General features: G+C 41.0%; 1 protein-coding gene and 1 long non-coding RNA gene across 2 annotated transcripts in view; both read left to right on the top strand.

The window, feature by feature from the left end:
* Window positions 1-380: 380 nt before the first annotated feature.
* LOC307029200 (uncharacterized protein) overlaps window positions 381-18,808 on the top strand; it is a 26,672-nt gene continuing 8,244 nt past the window's right edge. The window contains 2 exon segments of the mRNA XM_079664952.1: window positions 381-575; window positions 15,187-15,655. Coding sequence (XP_079521078.1) covers window positions 458-575; window positions 15,187-15,655 — 587 coding nt within the window. The 5' untranslated portion in view covers window positions 381-457.
* Window positions 6,612-7,955, top strand: LOC307029201. The gene is made up of 2 exons (XR_013805253.1): window positions 6,612-7,585; window positions 7,806-7,955. It is a non-coding gene; the product is annotated as an uncharacterized lncRNA (long non-coding RNA).

Below are 18,808 nucleotides of genomic sequence, written 5' to 3'. Positions count from 1 at the left end.
GACTTCAAAATAAAACGATACAAGTTAACCTCAATAACATACAAGCAAGCAGCTGGATATTATTTTCATTGATGCCTAAAGTCTATTGACATAACGCACCTCATCTTTCAAACGATGCTAACACGTTTTTGGCTAAGACTCGTCTCTTGGCTATGTTATTATTTTTAATATTTGGCATGTTGTTCCAATATTGGATGGGGATTGGTGGTACTGTGTAAAATGTCGCGTGGTAACATAAACTACACTGTTTTCTAGCAACTGAACTTGAAAAAATATGTAGGCCTAAGGCCTACTCACTCATTAACATTAACCGCCACAATTGAGCTTTTATTGTGGAAACAGTAACCGGAAGTCATGTGTTTTTATTTCACCAAGCTTCACGCTGGTCCCGTTATGTGCCAGTGACCGTTAGTTTGTAACTGTGTGTGTGAGCCAGAACCTGAAGTATCGCCCGGGGATGAGAAGAAAGCGAAAAGAGGACGACGTTCTTCAGAAGACTGTTATAATATCCACCTGCAGGATTTGGAAAATGATTTTGGTGCCGAAGTGCTGGATTTTTATCGTTTGTCTGACAGGTAAGGACAGAGCAGACGATGGTATCCACTAAAGTGGTGTAACAGGTTGTTTAATAACTTTGTGCTCCCCATTGTACACTTTATACGCGTTATTCTTCCTGAGTACACTACTAACCTCTCCCAAAACGATAGTGTTTACACAGGAAATATTATAAAGTGAAGTTATAGTTGCTAAATTGACGGTATGTTAGTAACGCTAGTACTGCAGCAGACTCAGTCATGTGTGAATGAATGATCCAAAGCTTTTAGTCCGGGAGCCAAAGCCTGATTTTTGGATGAACCTTGTTTCGTCTGATAAAGGTTTTTTTTCTGCTGTTTCTTGTAGCTTGGGGGTACCTCTTCAAAATCCAAGAGGGTGCCCGGTGATATCCCTTGAGCATTTTTGGATATTAACCCCTTCATGGCCAAAACGCCAAAATCCCAGAAAAATAAGGATTTATGAGATTTCATGTAAAATACTTAAATCAAATGCACCCAATTTAATATCTCCAATGTTTATTCAATAGGAGTACAAGAGGGTGCCCACTGATAACCTTTTAGCATTTTCAGATATTAACCCCTTCATGCCCAACATGCCTAAATCCCAGAAAAATAAGGATTTATGAAATTGCAATAATATTGAAATATATAAAAAAATCAAATGTATCACATTTGCCTTCCTCGATGTTTATATTCATACAGTGCATTGTATTATACATTAATTATTATTAACCCTTTTAAGCTGACCCAGCAAAACATACTTTTGAAGTGCAGTGAATTCTGCAAAGACAATGCAACATCTTCTTTCTTTTGCTCACGCAACTGCGTGGCGTTTATTGCCAACAACAAAAAGGAAAGGCAAGCAGATACTATATACAAAACTTTGCTCATTAGCATATATAAATGACACATTATTGGTAGGATCTTGAGCATCCCACCCTAAAACATGCACAGAACATTGTGCATGGCAAACCATGCACTTTACAACTGCACTTCTTGGAGTTGCAAGGGTTATCACTCTTGCAGCCACACCTGATCATCTCCAAAATATAATCTGGGACACGTTTGGCATCTTCTGGTAGATGGGTTGGGATCAGTGACCTGTTACACGTATCTTTTTTCCATCCAAATTCCTCTGGGTTCAGTGCTGGCAGCAGGTTTACATTGAGATTTCGCCACAACATTGCCTGAAAGTGGGCCCTCTTAACATTCTCAATGAAGGCTTCATTTGTTGGTGGTAGAGCAGCAAGGTTTGGAGCAGACATATGTCCTTTTCCATTCTTTTTTCCCCAGACAAGTAGCCTTGTGTGTGACACGTGTGCTCTCCTTTATGCCATAACAGGCTGAGATGAAGGCAGTGCGCTTGGTCGAGGACTTGCTGGAATGGTGCATCCATGTTGCCTATTTTGGCTGATAGTTCGGACCCAGCTTTCATGACTTTGATGACAGAGCCTTTTCCCAACCCATAGTAAGACGCTACAGTGTCACATCCCGATATGGCATGGGCTGGTAAAAGGTTCTCGACAATTTCTGAATGCTTGGACAGTGATGTCCACTATGGCTCTTTCCTTGCGGGGGGATTCCATGATGAGTGGTACATCCAGTCCTGCCTGATGGTAATGGTGAAGGAGTAGGACGAACACATCTGTGTCATCAGAAACCACAGAGATTTGATGGGCTTCTCCAGCACACCCCAGGACTTGTTGGACAATGATGGTGTCAGCTTCTTCCTGCTGATTTTCTAGCTCATATCGGCTCCTTCTTTCTTCCATCCTGATCTCGATGGGGCATGAGTCCTCCCCTGTCACCACCAACTTGTGTTTGTTTGTGCCCCGTAGATGGAAAAGCCTGTCTTCAGTCAGTTCTTTAAATATTAATCGGTTGAGCTGTTTCTTGTTTTCAATGGATGACAAGACAACCTTCTGGGCTGGTAGCTTAGTTGATAGTAGGAGATGATGTTTCCTACTGACCACTGTCTCCCTGACATCTCTGGTGACAGACTTGATACTGTAATCATAGTATCTGTCAAAGATGAGGTAGACGTCACTTTCTGACAGGCATGAAATCAGCCGTGTTTTAACATTATCAATAAAATCAGCGACAGTACCATCAGCTGGCCAGTGTATGGTCCAAAGAAGTGCTGATCCATCAATGACAGCGACATCTGCATCACCGGCATTCCACCTGGAGACTTCCACCTGGAGGGACTTCTTCAGTGTGGACTTGGCTTTACAAATTCGCATTCCATCCTCTGTGAACATGGCAGTTGGGACTGGTGCCAGCTCATAGGCAAGGACATCCTTCACGTCAACATCGCGGTCACTAGAGAAAAGTGCAATGGTCCTCGAATAGATCACATTTAGGTCATACATTTTGGAGTCGCCAATTGTGATGGATTTGGTTGTTGTTGCCATGGTCTTCACTTTGCTTGAGATGGTGTTGTAAAATCCCTCTGGCCAGGTCTTTTAAAATTGTTCTAACATTGCCTCTCCAATCTTTACAGCACTGTCTACACTGGCAGTTGGAGGGGCTATCTTGCCACTGGTGATGTTCACAATGCTCTCTCCTGGATGTGTGTTGGGATCCAATGGATGGAGGCAGGTGTCTAGTTTCTGATGAAGTCCATCCCTGTCCTTGGTGTCGGCTCTAACCCTGGCGTTAGCCTCCTCCTTGTGATAGAGATGTACTTTTGTTGTATTTGTCTCCTCCTCTTCCATGTCCTTCATGTCTGATTCAATCTTGCAGCAGATGTGGCGGCTCAGGGCCCAGATCTTCAGTGCTTCTGGCTTTAAGGTTATCCCAATGATCCCTCCTGCACTGTGGCCGTACCTCATGAAGGTGGACTCTATGAACTGGTCACTCCACAGGCCGTTCCATATTCCACGGATGTGTCGCGTCACATGTTGCCCTTGGAGGAAATAGTGGAGGAAGCTTCTCCATGGAACGGAGGTAGTAGAGGCCATACCTGGCATAGTTGACATGGCCAGCTGCAAAGCAGTAGGGAAGCATCTTCCGGAATGTGGTCAGATGGAGAAGCCAGTCACCCTCACGTTCAGCCCGGATGTACGACATCATCAGCAACACTGGTTTCACCAAGACCTCAACCCAAAGTTTGGCTGTCCTACTTTGACTAGCAATCTGATTCAAGGCTCTCATCAGATCGTCTGCTTTCTGGAAATGGCCATCCATAATCACACTCCGCAGCACCTCCTCCGCCATCATGCGCAGGGCACGTAAATTCTGAGGGAACCTCTTCCCATTCAACATCTTGGCAACCCCACCAAATACTTCTGACAGGACACTAGAGAGCCCACTTTCCGCCATCAGTGAACCTATAGCCCCAACAAAACTCATCAATGCATGCATACCCCCAAGACGTAAGTGCATGTCTTTGAACTTATCTGGATGGGCCCATAACACTTGCACTGCAACCCGGTAGAGCTGCTGGTCACATGTCAGCACACTGAAATTCTGACCAGTTTCAGATGTGAGCTCTTGTACTCTGGCCATGGCTGTCATCATTGTATCGGGATCAGATGGCTTCATGTCGATCAGGGGTAAGTAGAGCGCTTTTGTCTTGGCCTGGGGGAGAGTGCCCTGCTCCCTGCTATGTTTTGTGTTGTATCCATGGTATTCTGGGCAGTTGTCCTGAGTAAGAACTTCCTGTAGAAAACTAAGGTCCGGCTTTGAAGCTCTCGTTACCACAAGTACTTGGTGAGCAAGTGACTTCAGGGAGCAGACAGCCTTTGTGGCTTCATCTGGTGGCATTGGAGGCTGTTTAGGTCTCTGGTATCTGTGAATGTCTATATTGTATGGAATGTCTGGTGAATCTTTAGGGATCCTGTTGATCTTTGGATTGGTTTGCTCCTCACCCTCTCCAGAGCTCTGCGAGTACTGTGTGAGAAGGACAGCTAGTGAATGTGTGGACTGCTTACCATTCTGAGAGGCTATATCAGCATCAAAATGATCCACAATAGCCTGAACTAGACCATCGTCAGCATTAAATACGTCAGACAACTTCAAATCTGCTACTGCTGCCTGAGATGCTGATTTATTGAACCTGCGATACTCTGTGTAAGAACAACATACACCATAGGAATACATGCTATTGATAAGCTTCTTGGACTCTACCATTTTTCCTGCTAGGTCTACTTGCAAACAAGTTGTCTGAGCCTTGAGAGTACTAGTGACAATTGAACCTATGAGCAGTGCAGGAAGGGTATTATCTAGCTTTGGAGAAACCTTTGCTAACAACATCAACAGAAAGTCACTCACTAACAGTAGACTACATCAATAGCTAGCATCATGAGAAAGAAAAACAAATGTGACTTGCTCTATCGAAATCAGTCCCATTGACCCGGAGACACATTTTTAGTTATATAAACTGTTGGAAAGAGGAGATTCCTAATTTTCTAATGATATGAGATTGTTGTTGTACTCCAAATATTAAGCAAAATATGTCACATGAAATAGGCTAATGACTGTCACGAGTCATCATTTTGAGGAAAAGGCCTTCAAAGTTTCCTCTTCTCTGGAATCCATCGATCTGATTGCTAATTAGCGGCTAATAAATGACCAAAGTAGGAGGAAACATATTTTCGTTTGTATTACTGGTCTGGGGGAAGCTCGTGTGTGTGTGTGTGTGTGTGTGTGTGTGTGTGTGTGTGTGTGTGTGTGTGTGTGTGTGTGTGTGTGTGTGTGTGTGTGTGTGTGTGTGTGTGTGTGTGTGTGTGTGTGTGTGTGTGTGTGTGTGTGTGTGTGTGTGTGTGTGTGTGTGTGTGTGTGTGTGTGTGTGTGTGTGTATTTTTGCATTTGTGTGTATTGTGTTTGTTTTCCCTGGGGAAGTGTACGCTGGTGAACTGAACTGTCAATGGGGGGGGGGGGGGGGGCACCTCTTTCGCCTGTCAGCGCATTATGATGCCGTTTAACAAATATAATAATAAAGGACGGTGCAGGCCGTCGGCGAACCGAGCAGGCCTTTCTGTGGGACGGGGGAGAAATTATAAAAATGCTGTGCAGTCCCGCACAGAGCGGGACATCTGGTCACCCTAGCTGTGACGTTAAATTACTCCGTTCTCCGCTTGTAATCATGCCGTTAGAAGCTTCAAAGTTGTATTTTTCATCTGAATTTGCCGAAACAAGTTTAATATTCTGAAAACCAAGACATTGTTTATTTTAAATGAGATGAAAACAAACTGTAACGGACCCTGCCGTGTTATCCTTGATTACTATATAATACGCCTTAACATTCATAATTTCAGCGGAGGGAGGGGAAGCGGCGCTGCTGAACAGCAGAGTGGACAATGAGAGCTGTCATATTCCCTTTACAAGCTTCAAACATGTATTTGTCGTGAGATTTTGGAAATAAAAGTTTCATATTCTGAAAGCCAAGACTTTGTTTATTTAAAATCAAACACCCGAACCCTGAAAAACTAGTTTTTTACACAAATCAACGTTTATTTTGAAATGAGCCGTTGCGACTTCCGACTGATCGAGCGGGTCACAAATGTATAATAATGTGAAATAATAGTCAATATAAAATATAGTAGTGTCCACAATAATCTTAGAAATAAAATACTTACAGATTATGCTTCATCAAGGGCATAAAATAAGTGGACGGATGACCCAAAGAGTCCCCAGTGTGTTTTTGTCTTGACTAGCAAACTCAAATAGCTAGGAATAATACAGGAACTGCACCAACCGCCAATTATTCCAAATACAATCTGGAGGCAGAATACAACAAAATCTTGCAATTATGATTTAATTACATAATCACAGGGTATATTACACTTTATAAAACGGACAAGTCAAATCAAGCAATCTGATTGGTTCTTAGCCGTGATATACTGAGCGTATACCACGGGTAGAATTGTAAGTTACTTTTCACAACAAGTCAGTATCCCTCCGCGTCTGAGAAAAACAGTATAGAGAGGCGAAGTCCCTCTCCTTCCGGGAGCCTCCATGGGACCCCGGAAGCGGAAAATTATACATTGAAGTCAATGGAGAGAGAAAAGTTATCTTTTGATCCCGTTTGAATTGTGCCACGAATGACACATATGATGTTTGTCAATCTTAAACAATCATTTCCATGCAAAAAAAGTCACAGTTTGTCGTAAAAATGCTGAAATATAAGACTATGAATAATACGCAACTAGAAAGACTACAAATCCCAAATGCATTCTGGGTCGCGTAAGTGATGTCATAGGCGATAATGCTCCAAGACTGGTTGTGACTCGCAAAGCAAAGAGGAAGAAGAAGACTGATTTATTCCCTCCAATAAATATAAGAGATTGCTCCAATAAATTCACTTTTACAAGATGCCTGTGTGCTTTGTACGAGGTTGTAATCACAAAAGAGATCATACCACTTGCTCGTTCTATCGCTTCCCGTCTGATGAAAGGACCAGGAGTCGTTGGACCAAACATATCAGGTAATATACATGTTTTGCATGGAACATAGTCAAGTTAGCTACCTAGCTAGTAGCGAGCATGTTAGTTAGCATTATATTACATTACTTAGCCTTGTCATTTGTATTAGCCTTAACATGAAGTAAACCAAAATGTTAAACAGTAAGAGTAGTCATGATGGTAAGTATTTTGTGAAACATTTGAAGAGTAGCCTATCGCCCCCTCCACCAGGTGCTAAGGGGGCGGGAGGTAGGCTAACGCCACATTAGTATCAGCGATCTTTTCTACTTAATGCTATCTGCACAAATGGTTAACATTGACCATTAAAAGATCAGGCAGTTCAGGGAGAGTCGAAGGAAGGAAGACAGGCAGCTTTGCATGACATTCTTCTGGACGTGTTTCATTGTGATGATAGTGAGAGTGAGTCAATCTGTTTGTTGGAAAGACAGTAGTTGAGTGATTACTGAGAGAAAATTATTAAAAGAGATAATTATTCAGTGTTGTTACTTTAAAGTGTTGTTACTGACCTTTTTCTCTTTTATTTTCTTTACCTCACCTGTAACTGCTGAGACCCTGAGGAACATGCACACTGGTCTGACCTGCTCTGGTAACCTGATTTCCACTGTACGTAATAGTATTTGGTTATGGTATATTATTTATATACATCAAAGGCACAATGCACCCCTCAGAGACACACATGTATTGAGTGTGATATTTTGCATTGGTCATGTGAAATCATCTTTACACACTAGAAAACTGTAGGAGCGGCAACTTGTTTTGAAATTGAATTTTTAATATCCGATAATAAAGTTGATCTGTTTTCTTTATTCTTCTCTCTTCCCAGCTCCATCCATCACCATTCTCTGTTCCTGCCAGGTCCTGCTTGCTAATCAATGCTCATATTTTTTTTACACAATTACAAATAAAGTCAATGTATTGTATGACATGAAGTTGTGCTTCATTCTGAGTCAATAATAAATTCATTCTGCCTTCAGCTGCAAAATTATTGTGGACTGCACCGACATCCATGTAGCAGCCCCCCCCCCCCAGTAAGATGAACCAAGCAAAGCTGACATACTCAACATACAGCTGTGCTCTTAAGTTTACATGAAGAATTTGTGAAATATTGGTAATAACAGGTTTAAATGATTATTAGTAATTAATTATATAATTTTCTCATCGTAGATGAGCAGACAGGGAGCAGATGAGAAAAGCAGAATATGCAGCTGCCATTTTCCACATGGAAAAGAGAAAGGGCCAAGTGTATTTGAGTGGACAAAAGAGAAATCCCAAATACGAAAAATAAAATTATACAATTTAGATATGTATACAAATAAATACATATCCTATATACACCATCATGTATAATGATGGTGTATGATGTAGAAGGAAGTGTGGTAGATAACAATTAAATATAGAGTTACATACAGATCCATGTTACAGCAAAAGATGGAATAACTAAGAAGCACACATTATAATAATAATTACACGCAACAATTAAATAACTGCTCAGCATCTCCACCACAATCCCAATCTGCTGTGTCCTGTTTTCCTCCCCTCTGCATAACACCCCATCACACATACGAAACACAACGCAGAGTCCGAGGGTGTTAAGAGTATGTTTATTTAAATGTCCTCCTCTCTACTGGCCAACACAGCGAGCATATGCTGGGTGTAGAATTGTTCCAGGAGGAGGAGATTTCCATGCCATGCAGGGTCTTTGGGGATGGGGATGATGATCCCCTCCTTCGTGGTCCACAGTAGCAGAGACTCCGGTCTGTGATTTGCAGCTGTTATATAATATACAATACATTTTTTTGAAAAACATTTGATCAAAAAATAAGGATTTGGTCAGGATCTAGAGTCAGTGTGTAGTTTATTAATTAATCAATGCTCTCTACATTAGGAAAACACATACCAGTGTACCAGAGGGAGTCACACACAGCTGTGCCTAGATAACCAAACAAATTGACAACAGGGATGCAAACTCATCAGGTATGAAAAAGGTGACAAGGATCCGAGCCCCCTGACCCCACAGAATATCGGCTTTAAAATGAGGAATAACAGAGGATTTTAGCAGTCAGAACAACTAAAGCAGCAGTGTTAATATTAACAGAAACGCCATAGAGTCACATCTAATAGAAATATATAAAAAGCATTTATTTTAATTGTGTAGCAGTCAGTTTATAATTTTGGCAGCACTGTTGAGCATTTTGAAAATGTATTTTCAGGCCTCTGTGCAAGGCTTAGTCTTTCTATCTTTATAGCCACTGGTGTAAAGTAACTAAGTTCATAAACTCAACAAGTACTATACTTGGGCACAATTTTGAGATACTTGTACTTTACTTAAGTATTTCAATGTTTTGCTACTTTGTACTTCTACTCCACTACAGTTCAGAGGTAAATGGTGTACTTTTACTCCACTACATGTATGTAATACCTTTAGTTACTTTACAGATGTGGATGAATGATGTGAAATATAATCAAGTGTTAAATCAGACTTTAGTTCCACCTGGAGTAAATCCAAAAGCTACCCTGCAGTATACAAAGTCATTCAGACTAGCTGCACCTTTACCAGCTTTGAGAACACTTTCATGATCAATCATTATAAAACGTATCATATTATTCTGAAATGGACCAATCTGCAAAATGACTACTTTTACTGTCGCTACTTTCACTATATTTTGATAATAATACTTTTCTACTTTTACTTGAGGAACATTTGGAATGCAGGACTTTTACTGTAACAGAGTATTCCTACACTCTGGTACTTCTACTTTTACTCAAGTACAAGAACTGAGTACTTCTAATTTTAATCAATTACAAGATATATACTTATACCACCTCTGTTTATAGCCTATGAAAAAAACGATTAGAAAACGAAGGCTAAAGCTAACGTTAGCAGATAGTGACAATGTATGCTAGTTAGCTAGCTCAACGATAATATTGCGACGGGAAAAAAAAACTTTTCAGTGCACATCACGCTCTGCCGCTCCGACAGGGAGCTCTATTGTGAACACCTGAACGGCCCGTTCTAACAGCTGTTCACCAGCGGTCCAGTCTGTGCCACAGGGACTCCGGACGCACAGTTAATATTAACGAAAGTAGGTAATGTAGCTCCTGAAGCTAGACCATCATCGCCGAGCAGCAGAGGCTTATTATACATCATGAGCAGAGCCGACAGGCAGGAAGACTCGAGCACACAGCTCGCGCTTCATTATAATATATATAAAAAAAGCTCGCGGCCGCACATTAATCCGGGTCCCAGACCCCCTCCCATACCCAAAAAATATTTTTATTGCAGATCTACAGGAATCACAAAAACGACCTATTTTGGATTTAAAACGGAGAATTTCGCCGAAAGGTGACAAGTTTGCATCCCTGGACAAGATAACCAAAATCCTTGAATCTACACACAGCAAATAAACTCAAATGACACAACGAGATGTAAAAAGGAGATCACACATATAGTCGATATAGAACTGGCCGCTTCAATCTGAAGAGCAACTAAAACAAAACACGGGAGTGTATCTTGTTCTTGTGAACACTAATGTTATCCACAGCATACACAGACACCACAAAGTTCTTAAGGAGAAAACTAGTTTCTAAAACAAAACACGTTAGTGTACCTTGTTAGCTAGCTGACATTAACCTTAAACATTGCACTCATATTACTCACTGAAACCTTGTAAAGCCGGTCCCGCATGCTGGCTCTTACAGAACCGCTCCCTTTCGTGTATGTACAGCTCTCAACATGCCCAGACTTGTAGTGATTTTCACCTCGTTTTATACTTTTTCGCCTCATTCTGAAAGAAACAGGTGAAATTTACTAACGTGACAGCCATCTTTGTGATGGTGACGCGTATTGTGCGAGATCAGAGACCTGTAGTTCACTGAGCGGTTTCACACAAAAAAAATTGTAACTTCACAGTTTTACGACACATTTTTATTTTTTTGACTTGCAAAATGTTCTTTTAATTTGACAAACATCATATGTGTCATTCGTGGCACAATTCAAACGGGATCGAAAGATGACTTTTCTCTCTCCATTGACGTCAATGTATAATTTTCCGCTTCCGGGGTCCCATGGGTCGGAAGTAGATGGGCGGGACTTCGCCTCTCTATACCGTTGGGCAAACTGCTTGCTTTTCATAATGGAACAAGAAAGCAGCGGAGAAGTAACGGGGCAGAAGCTGGGCAGAAGCCCTCGTTTTTGACGCAGCGGTCCAGACATAGACATCAAACGGCAAAAACATATTCAGTGTGCAGTTCCTTTGGCATTAGGGCAGGGATATCTAGATACTTTTGAAGGTTTAACATAATGAATTGTGCTACTTTTAAAGCAAGCAACGACGTTTTCAAATCTCTAATCAAAGAGATCCGCAAAAACGCTATCGACCAATCAGATTGCTTGATTTGACTTGTCAGTGTTTTAAATATATTTAAATTTCTTCCGTTACGAAACAAACTTACAAAGCATAAAATGGAAACATTTAAGATTAACTTCGACCTCCGGGGGGGGTCTTACTATAGTATGTAGGAGTGGATTGAGCAGTTCCTATCTCCAGAAAAAAAGCACCTAAACTACGACATGCAGAGCTACGTGAAGAGCAGGTAGACCAACTGGAAAAGTACCACCATTCAAAAGCTTTCTGATGCAGGTCTTGAAACAAAGCAGAGAACTTATGACCGTTAGTGGCCACAGGTGCAAAAGCTCTCTCCAGAGCTACTGGAAGCCCAATCTCGGAGACCGGAGAAAGTGGAGCAATATTCTCGCCACGCCAAGCAACAGCCGGACAGTTTTTCAGTGGATGCACAATAAACAGCAACATACACATTAATGTAAATGAACAGCCAAATAATGGATCAACGCTCTCCGTCTAATATGTTCGCTTGCTGTCAGTGTTGTTGCATAGCAACCACCTTGCACTATGTTTTGTGCAGAAGGCAACGGAGGGACTATTTTATTTTGAACATCATTATTTACTAATAAAAACTATTTAAATTAGAGTGTGTATTTTTCTTTCATATTGCCACACTTGGTAACCGTTTTATAAAAGCAATAGCTCACTTCAGGCCGTGATATATGCTCATTATATCACAGCTACTGTAAGGGGGTTGTCGACCCTCCGCTTCGCGTCGGGCCGAACCACGCCCCTTACCTGTGATATAATGAGCATATACCACGGCCTGTCGTGAGCTATTGCTTAATTAGATGATGGTTACAACATGTGTTAGACATGAAAAGCATATTAAAAATGTTTTCTTTAAATCCATTGTTCTGGATCTGAAAAGCTCAATGGGTGTAGGAAGGTTCATCCAGCGACCTGTTTTACTGGCTTGGCATAAAAGGGTTAATATTCATTCATTTAGAACACATGACCTCCTTTATGAATAAACATTGGAGAAAGCTAATTTGGTGCATTTCTATTGAGAATTTGGCATGAAATCTCATAAATCTTTATTTTTCCGGGATTTGGGAATTGTGGGCATGAAGGGGTTAATATCCAAAAATGCTCAAGGGATATCACCGGGCACCCTCTTGGATTTTGAAGAGGTACCCCCAAGCTACAAGAAACAGCAAAAAAAACAACTTTATCAAACGAAACGAGGTTCAACCCTACAGCTCCCGGACTATTTTGGGGGTTGTGGATTAAGAGGTCTAACAGTAGTAAATTACATTCGACCACTCAATTGAATTAGTCGAAACAAAAAATACACTCAATAAATATTAGTAAACTAATAAAACATATAGTAGATGCATTTAAAACACTTATTGATCCACATTTCATTATTTTCATATTAGTGAATTGATCAAATATATTATAGTTTTGGACACATTGTTGAGTTAGCAGTAGCACTACACTTTGTACTAAAGTAGCCAGGTAAAACACCGGAGTAGCTGGGCTCATTGCTGTGATTTTGGTAATGCCAAACATGATACTACTAAAATGATCATTACTGTATCACCATTATGGTGATAGGCCTACAGTAATGATCATTTTAGTAGTATCATGTTAAATTAAACAAAAGTTGTTTTTTGAATCTGTTTATCTCAATTAAAAGCAAAATCAAGTGTCACAAAAAATCCGTCTCTTGAGCATTCTCAGCAAGTTCCACTGTCCTACAACAACAGTAACCTTCTTTGCCCTCCTCCTGCTTTCATTTTCTCCTCTGGAGGTGGCTTCCTCTGAAAACTAATAAAGCCTGGATCGCCCCAGAGCCTGTGCTCCAAGGAGACAAATCTCCTGTTTGTTTTTTTCCAGTTCTCAGAACTTCGAAATGTTCACCCTGAGGAATTTCAGTTTTAGTCAGCTTGATTTGTCTTGGCCAGAATTGCTTTTTTCCCCGCAAAACAATTTGAACTTCTCCAGCCAACATATTACCTTTTGGCTTCATACGACTCACACAAGCCTATAACTGCATACTTAAAGAACAACATTATTCTGGTAAGAAAAATAGGTCTATGTGTGAAGGTCACAAATCCTCAGAATGTAACTAACAGTAATGGCTACAGTTTTTTTTAAATAAAAGCACAGCAACTAATGACCTGTTCACAATTCTATTAGGATATAAACTACAAAATAAATCATTTTAATTACCAAACCAATTACTCATTCAGTCTCTGAAATGTCAAAAGTGAAAAAGACCTTAAAAATGCTTGTTTTGTCCGATCAAGAGAGCACAAGTCAATATATATCGTTTTTTTAAATGTAAGAGAAAATCAGCATCTAATAATGTAGATGACTGTTTCTGTCAATCAACGTATCAATCACTTGACAAATCGTTTCAGCACAGCTACAGTGTGAAACTCTGGTTAGTTCTTTGCAGTCCTTTTATTATCTAAAGTTTCATTATGTCCATTTGAAAAACAGCAAAGAAAGAATAGTCAAATGTTTGAAACCATGCAAGGGTGTTTAGTTAAGTTCACTTAGAAAGAAAACAGAAGTCTTTCATTAGGATTGGTCTGGATTAAGTGAAGCGGCCCCTCTCTCATCCCTCACTTCATCCCTGTTCACTGGTCCAGTTCATACACACCTCCCACTGCTCAGCCTGAAATACACACACACCCTCAGCAGCATGCGCAGATGTTTCTGGGTGTGACTGTGCGGGTGTGTTTACCTCACATGGCCCCCGTCTCTACTGTGTTGCTGTTGAACTACCGGGCTCGAGCTCCTGGTCACCATGTGATCCAGAGTCAACTCAGCTCATAGTCAGACTTCACCAAGAAGAAGCAACCCAAACAGTTTCAAGAAGGCTGTGTTTTCTTACACTTATCTTTCCAAACTGCAGGCTGACTCATTTCATTACAGCTAAACGATACAATGTTCACTGAATCTCATTTTGGAAAAGCTGCTTTCCATTTTGCAATGAAGGGAGCGTTTGACTTGTCAAGATTGGTTTCAAGTGATTACACAGGAACAGGTGTCTCCTTAAACCTCAACTCAGTATCTGAATCATAGTATGTTGCTGTCTACTGTAATAGTCCTTAAACCCCCCTCATTACACATCCCCAGTTATTACTGAAACCTGTTTTGGCTTCCAGATCTGTGGTGTTGTGTTTGTGTAAGTCGGAGGTTTTCAAAGTCTGGTACTGCAGCTCTCCAACAACCAATTGGCACCATTCAATATAAGCAGAATTAGCTATTAGCAGATCCTGTTTGCAATGCAGCCATGAAAGAGTTATCACTGGAATACTTGGATACTGATTTTTGTTTTTTAAAGAGACTCTAAGGCCAAGCTTCTTTCTTTACATTATGATCAGAGCGAGTGATGTCGTCTGATAAGTGTATTCTGATCTATAAATATCTGCGTCATGTCTGCATTCAGCTCTGATTAAGGATCTGCAGATAAACACTTTAAAAAGCTATAAGCCAATGTTACATACAAAGTAATGTTAAGTTGTTTTGCTAAGGGAATGCAAACAGAATGTTTACAATAGGCACGATAATATGTTAACACCACTACAGGAGAATCATCATGTTCTCTGCAGGTGGGTGGTACAAAATATGTGCAGAATAAGTGAAACAAGCTAAGTCCTGCGATATCTGATATGGGCAAAAATACAATATCTCGCAGATCTGAATATGACTCTGAGAAGAAGTGGAGCGCTTGAAGCTCAAATCGAACATACGTACATTAAATGATTATCTAGCCTGTTTTTTAACCCACCCTTCTTTCACACTTTACTGATCCCTCTTCATTATCTCCTCATCCTCCCACAGGTGTCCTCCCTCCCCTCTGCTCTGGGGTCAATGTGTTTGTGCGTGACGAGAAGAGGTATGCTGTGTTGTTCCAGTCGGTGGTTCTGCCATGTCAGTACAACAGCGTGTCCACCCAGACCCCAGTGGTGCAGTGGGTCTTCAAGTCGTACTGTCGGGACCGCACCAGGGACTCCTTCAACTACCCCGACAGCCTGGGTGGAGGCCAGGGAGGAGGTGGGCTGACGAGTGCAGGCAGGGGGGTCGGTGGGGGGTACGAGACGGGGATCACCGCGGGCTACCTGGACTGTGCTGATAGCAGTCGGACGGTTCGTACTGTGGCCTCCATCTCTGGTTCCTCCATCACACTGTCGGAGTACTACAAGAACAGAGACATCTCCATCATCAGCAGTAAGATTTCTTCTAGCAATACCTCAGAAACGGTGTCTCTTATGCCAATGATGAAAATAATCTTGAGTCACACAGAAGCTTTGTAGCCAGACCAACACTAATTGTGCTAGAGGCTGAATTTCAACTTTACATGGAGTTTTAGTTCATTGGCTTTCATTTTGAAAGTTGTGCTGAATTATTGAAGCTAAACACTGGGGGCATGGCGTAAACAGACAGCCAAACATTTTCATTTTTTTATTTTTTTATCACAATGTGCAGAAACATGCACCGGTAGTTAAAACACACAATATAGAAAACAATCAAAGACATGAAATAAGACATTAATGAATAAAATAAAAATATAAACCAAAGAGGTTTAGTTTTTGAGTTGTCCATTTCACTTGGTGCAGAAAAGAAAAGCAGCCTCGTTTTTGCATTACTTTTGGTCTTATTTCTTCTGCTTCCAAGCCTAAGACGTTTTATAAAACCGTGAGTCGAGCATTGGCCCGCTCTTCACACAGATTCCTAAATGTCAAACGTGTGCTAAGAGAGATTCTGCACACATGTAGAGCAGGGTGAGAGAAGAGAGGCTTTACCGAACACTTTAAGAGCTTTCACAACAATAATGTTATATAACACAGAAACAATGAGTACTTTCCCACAAGAAACAGTTTCTTTTTTACAATTCTTCAGTTTGGCACCAGAAGAAAAGAGTGCGTTGTTAGATGTTGGAAAACGCAATGATGGTTTTAAAATTAAAAAGTGCAGAACTCTCAAGGCTTGCAAAGAATCTCAGTATCTCAATAATAATCCTAAAAATTATCAACTAGAGCTTTACCTTTTTGAAAGTCTCAGAAATCACAATGTTCTGAATATGATCGGTTTACTATTGGGTACGCCCTGCAGTCATGAATAATTGTGAATGCTAGGACAGATGGCATTTATGACATCAGGGTTTCCCACACATAGACTATACTTGGGCGGGCCGCCCAGGTATAGTAACGTCTGCCCAAGTATATTTCTCGACCTGTTTAGTTTTTTAAAAATTTATTTATTTATTTTAAATGTTGTATTCGTCCGCTATCATGACGCCATCTACGATTGACTTACTTGTGGACAATGATCCCTCGCTCTACGCCTCCTGTACCCAGTCCCGGACTGGCCATCGGGAGGACCGGGGGGTTTCCCGATGGCCTGGCCTGTTAAGTGGCCTGCCTCACACAGGTGACTGGCTGTCTATATGATGTGGCCTGCCGACATGGCCACTGTCATACAGATCATAAATCGAAGCTCTTGATTGGTCTCTGTGTGCCATTCAAGCTCGGGATAACCTCAGCTCATGTGAGGTAAAGGACTCTCTGAGTGTTTAGATCAGAGGTTCTCAATTGTTTTTCAGCCAAGGACCCCTTACAAGATAGAGAATACACCAAGGACTCCCTTGGAATAATCTGACGTAGCCTATTTTTTTACACTTCTATAGTGTTAGTTATGTGAAAGAACAACACAAGAGCAATGTATTAGAAATATATTAGATATGTATTAAAAATATTTGCACCATCTCAACACAGAATACCCATAAAACAATCAATCAATTAGCTGCAAGTAACACTGTGCCTAAACAAAATATCAAAGGGAAATCAAAAGAAAAGTGATCAATTGAAGTGCATTTCAGAACACACACACACACACACACACACACACACACACACACACACACACACACACACACATACACACACATAAAGATAACACATCAAGTGTTTCACTCTTAGTTAAAATTAAATGATTTATAAAAGTCTAATAACAAAATAAATGCAGGCTATAAACAATTGAACACATGCCTGCATTGCAAAATATATCAAGTAAATTGCAAAACAACTGCAACTGCATTGCTACAATCCCAAACCACTACTTGTAATGGCAGCCAGCTCTGGACACTATTGGAGTGATGCAAGGCAGTCCATGAAGCTGATTGCTTCTCTCTGCAAGTTAAGACACACATATCAAACTAAATCAATAAATGCAACATACAGTATCTGCATTTCCGTTGCTCACACACATAACCACACACACACACACACACACACACACACACACACACACACACACACACACACACACACACACACACACACACACACACACACACACACAGGGGTTAAAGTGGGCGGGAACGATCCAGAACAGCGTTCCGGCACCTTCGATTAATAAGTAAATAAATCTGATTGGCAGTTTCGTACATAATAATGTCAAGCGAGTTCACAGGGCTGCCAACTCTCACACAATTGACATTTTTCACACGCTCTCAGCCACAAGTCCATTTTCTCAAGCAGTGAAAAACAAATTCATAACTGATAATGTCATGGTGCGAAAAGAGGACACTACTGCACATTGCTCAACAGCAGGACCAGGCAGCAGACCATCTGAATAGCGAGAAATATACACAAATGTATTATATTGTAACTTATTCCCATGCATGTTGCTCAAAGTAATCTCAGTCAGTCTCACTTCTGCGGCTCTCCCTCTCCTCTCGCGCCAGTGCGATGAGCCGCGCAGAGCCGGACACATCAGTGGACTCATCCAATTGAACCGCGAATTTAGACCCTCTCAGTCTTTCCAGCAGTTGTGATTTGATATCAGCAGACATGTCCTAAATTCGTCGTCTGCTCTTTAGCAGAAACAGACGTAACATTAACCATCCGTTGTTGCTGCTGGCGGTAGTCCTCGCCCTTCCTCTCAAAAAAAGCCCGGTCTTTTTTTACATAATCTGGATGCTTGGTCTCGAGGTGCCTCTTCAATTTGGCAGGCTTCATCGCCTCATTGGCAAGACACCGCAGGCATATCAGACATTTCGGTTTCTTTTCCACTTCAATAAATCCATATTGGAGATACTCCTCATCGTATTTCCTTACTTTTTTTTGTTTTTCATTTACTTCATTTGTAGCCGGAACCGGTCGTTTTAAAGATCTGTCCATCTTCGTAGTATGCTAGCCGTGTTATATCTCTATGATGCTAGCAGTGGCGCTCTCTGACTGACGTACCAGTTATTGTTGTTTCCATGGTAACGGGTGACGCGTTTGATTTTTAAATGTATAGATTTGTTAGATTAGAACGTAATCTATGAACTATTTTAGATTAAAAAAATAAAATATTATTTGTTGAACTATGAAGCCTTTTGTAAAAAATGAAAAAAAAATGATATCATGATAATTTAAATGAATGAATCTGAAAACTTTTCACGGACCCCCTGGCAGAA

The sequence above is a fragment of the Notothenia rossii genome (genome assembly GCF_949606895.1).
Source record: "Notothenia rossii genome assembly, chromosome: 2".
Taxonomy (NCBI): Eukaryota; Metazoa; Chordata; class Actinopteri; order Perciformes; family Nototheniidae; genus Notothenia; species Notothenia rossii.
Note: the sequence above shows the minus strand (reverse complement) of the source record. Positions and strands in the feature narration are given on the sequence as shown.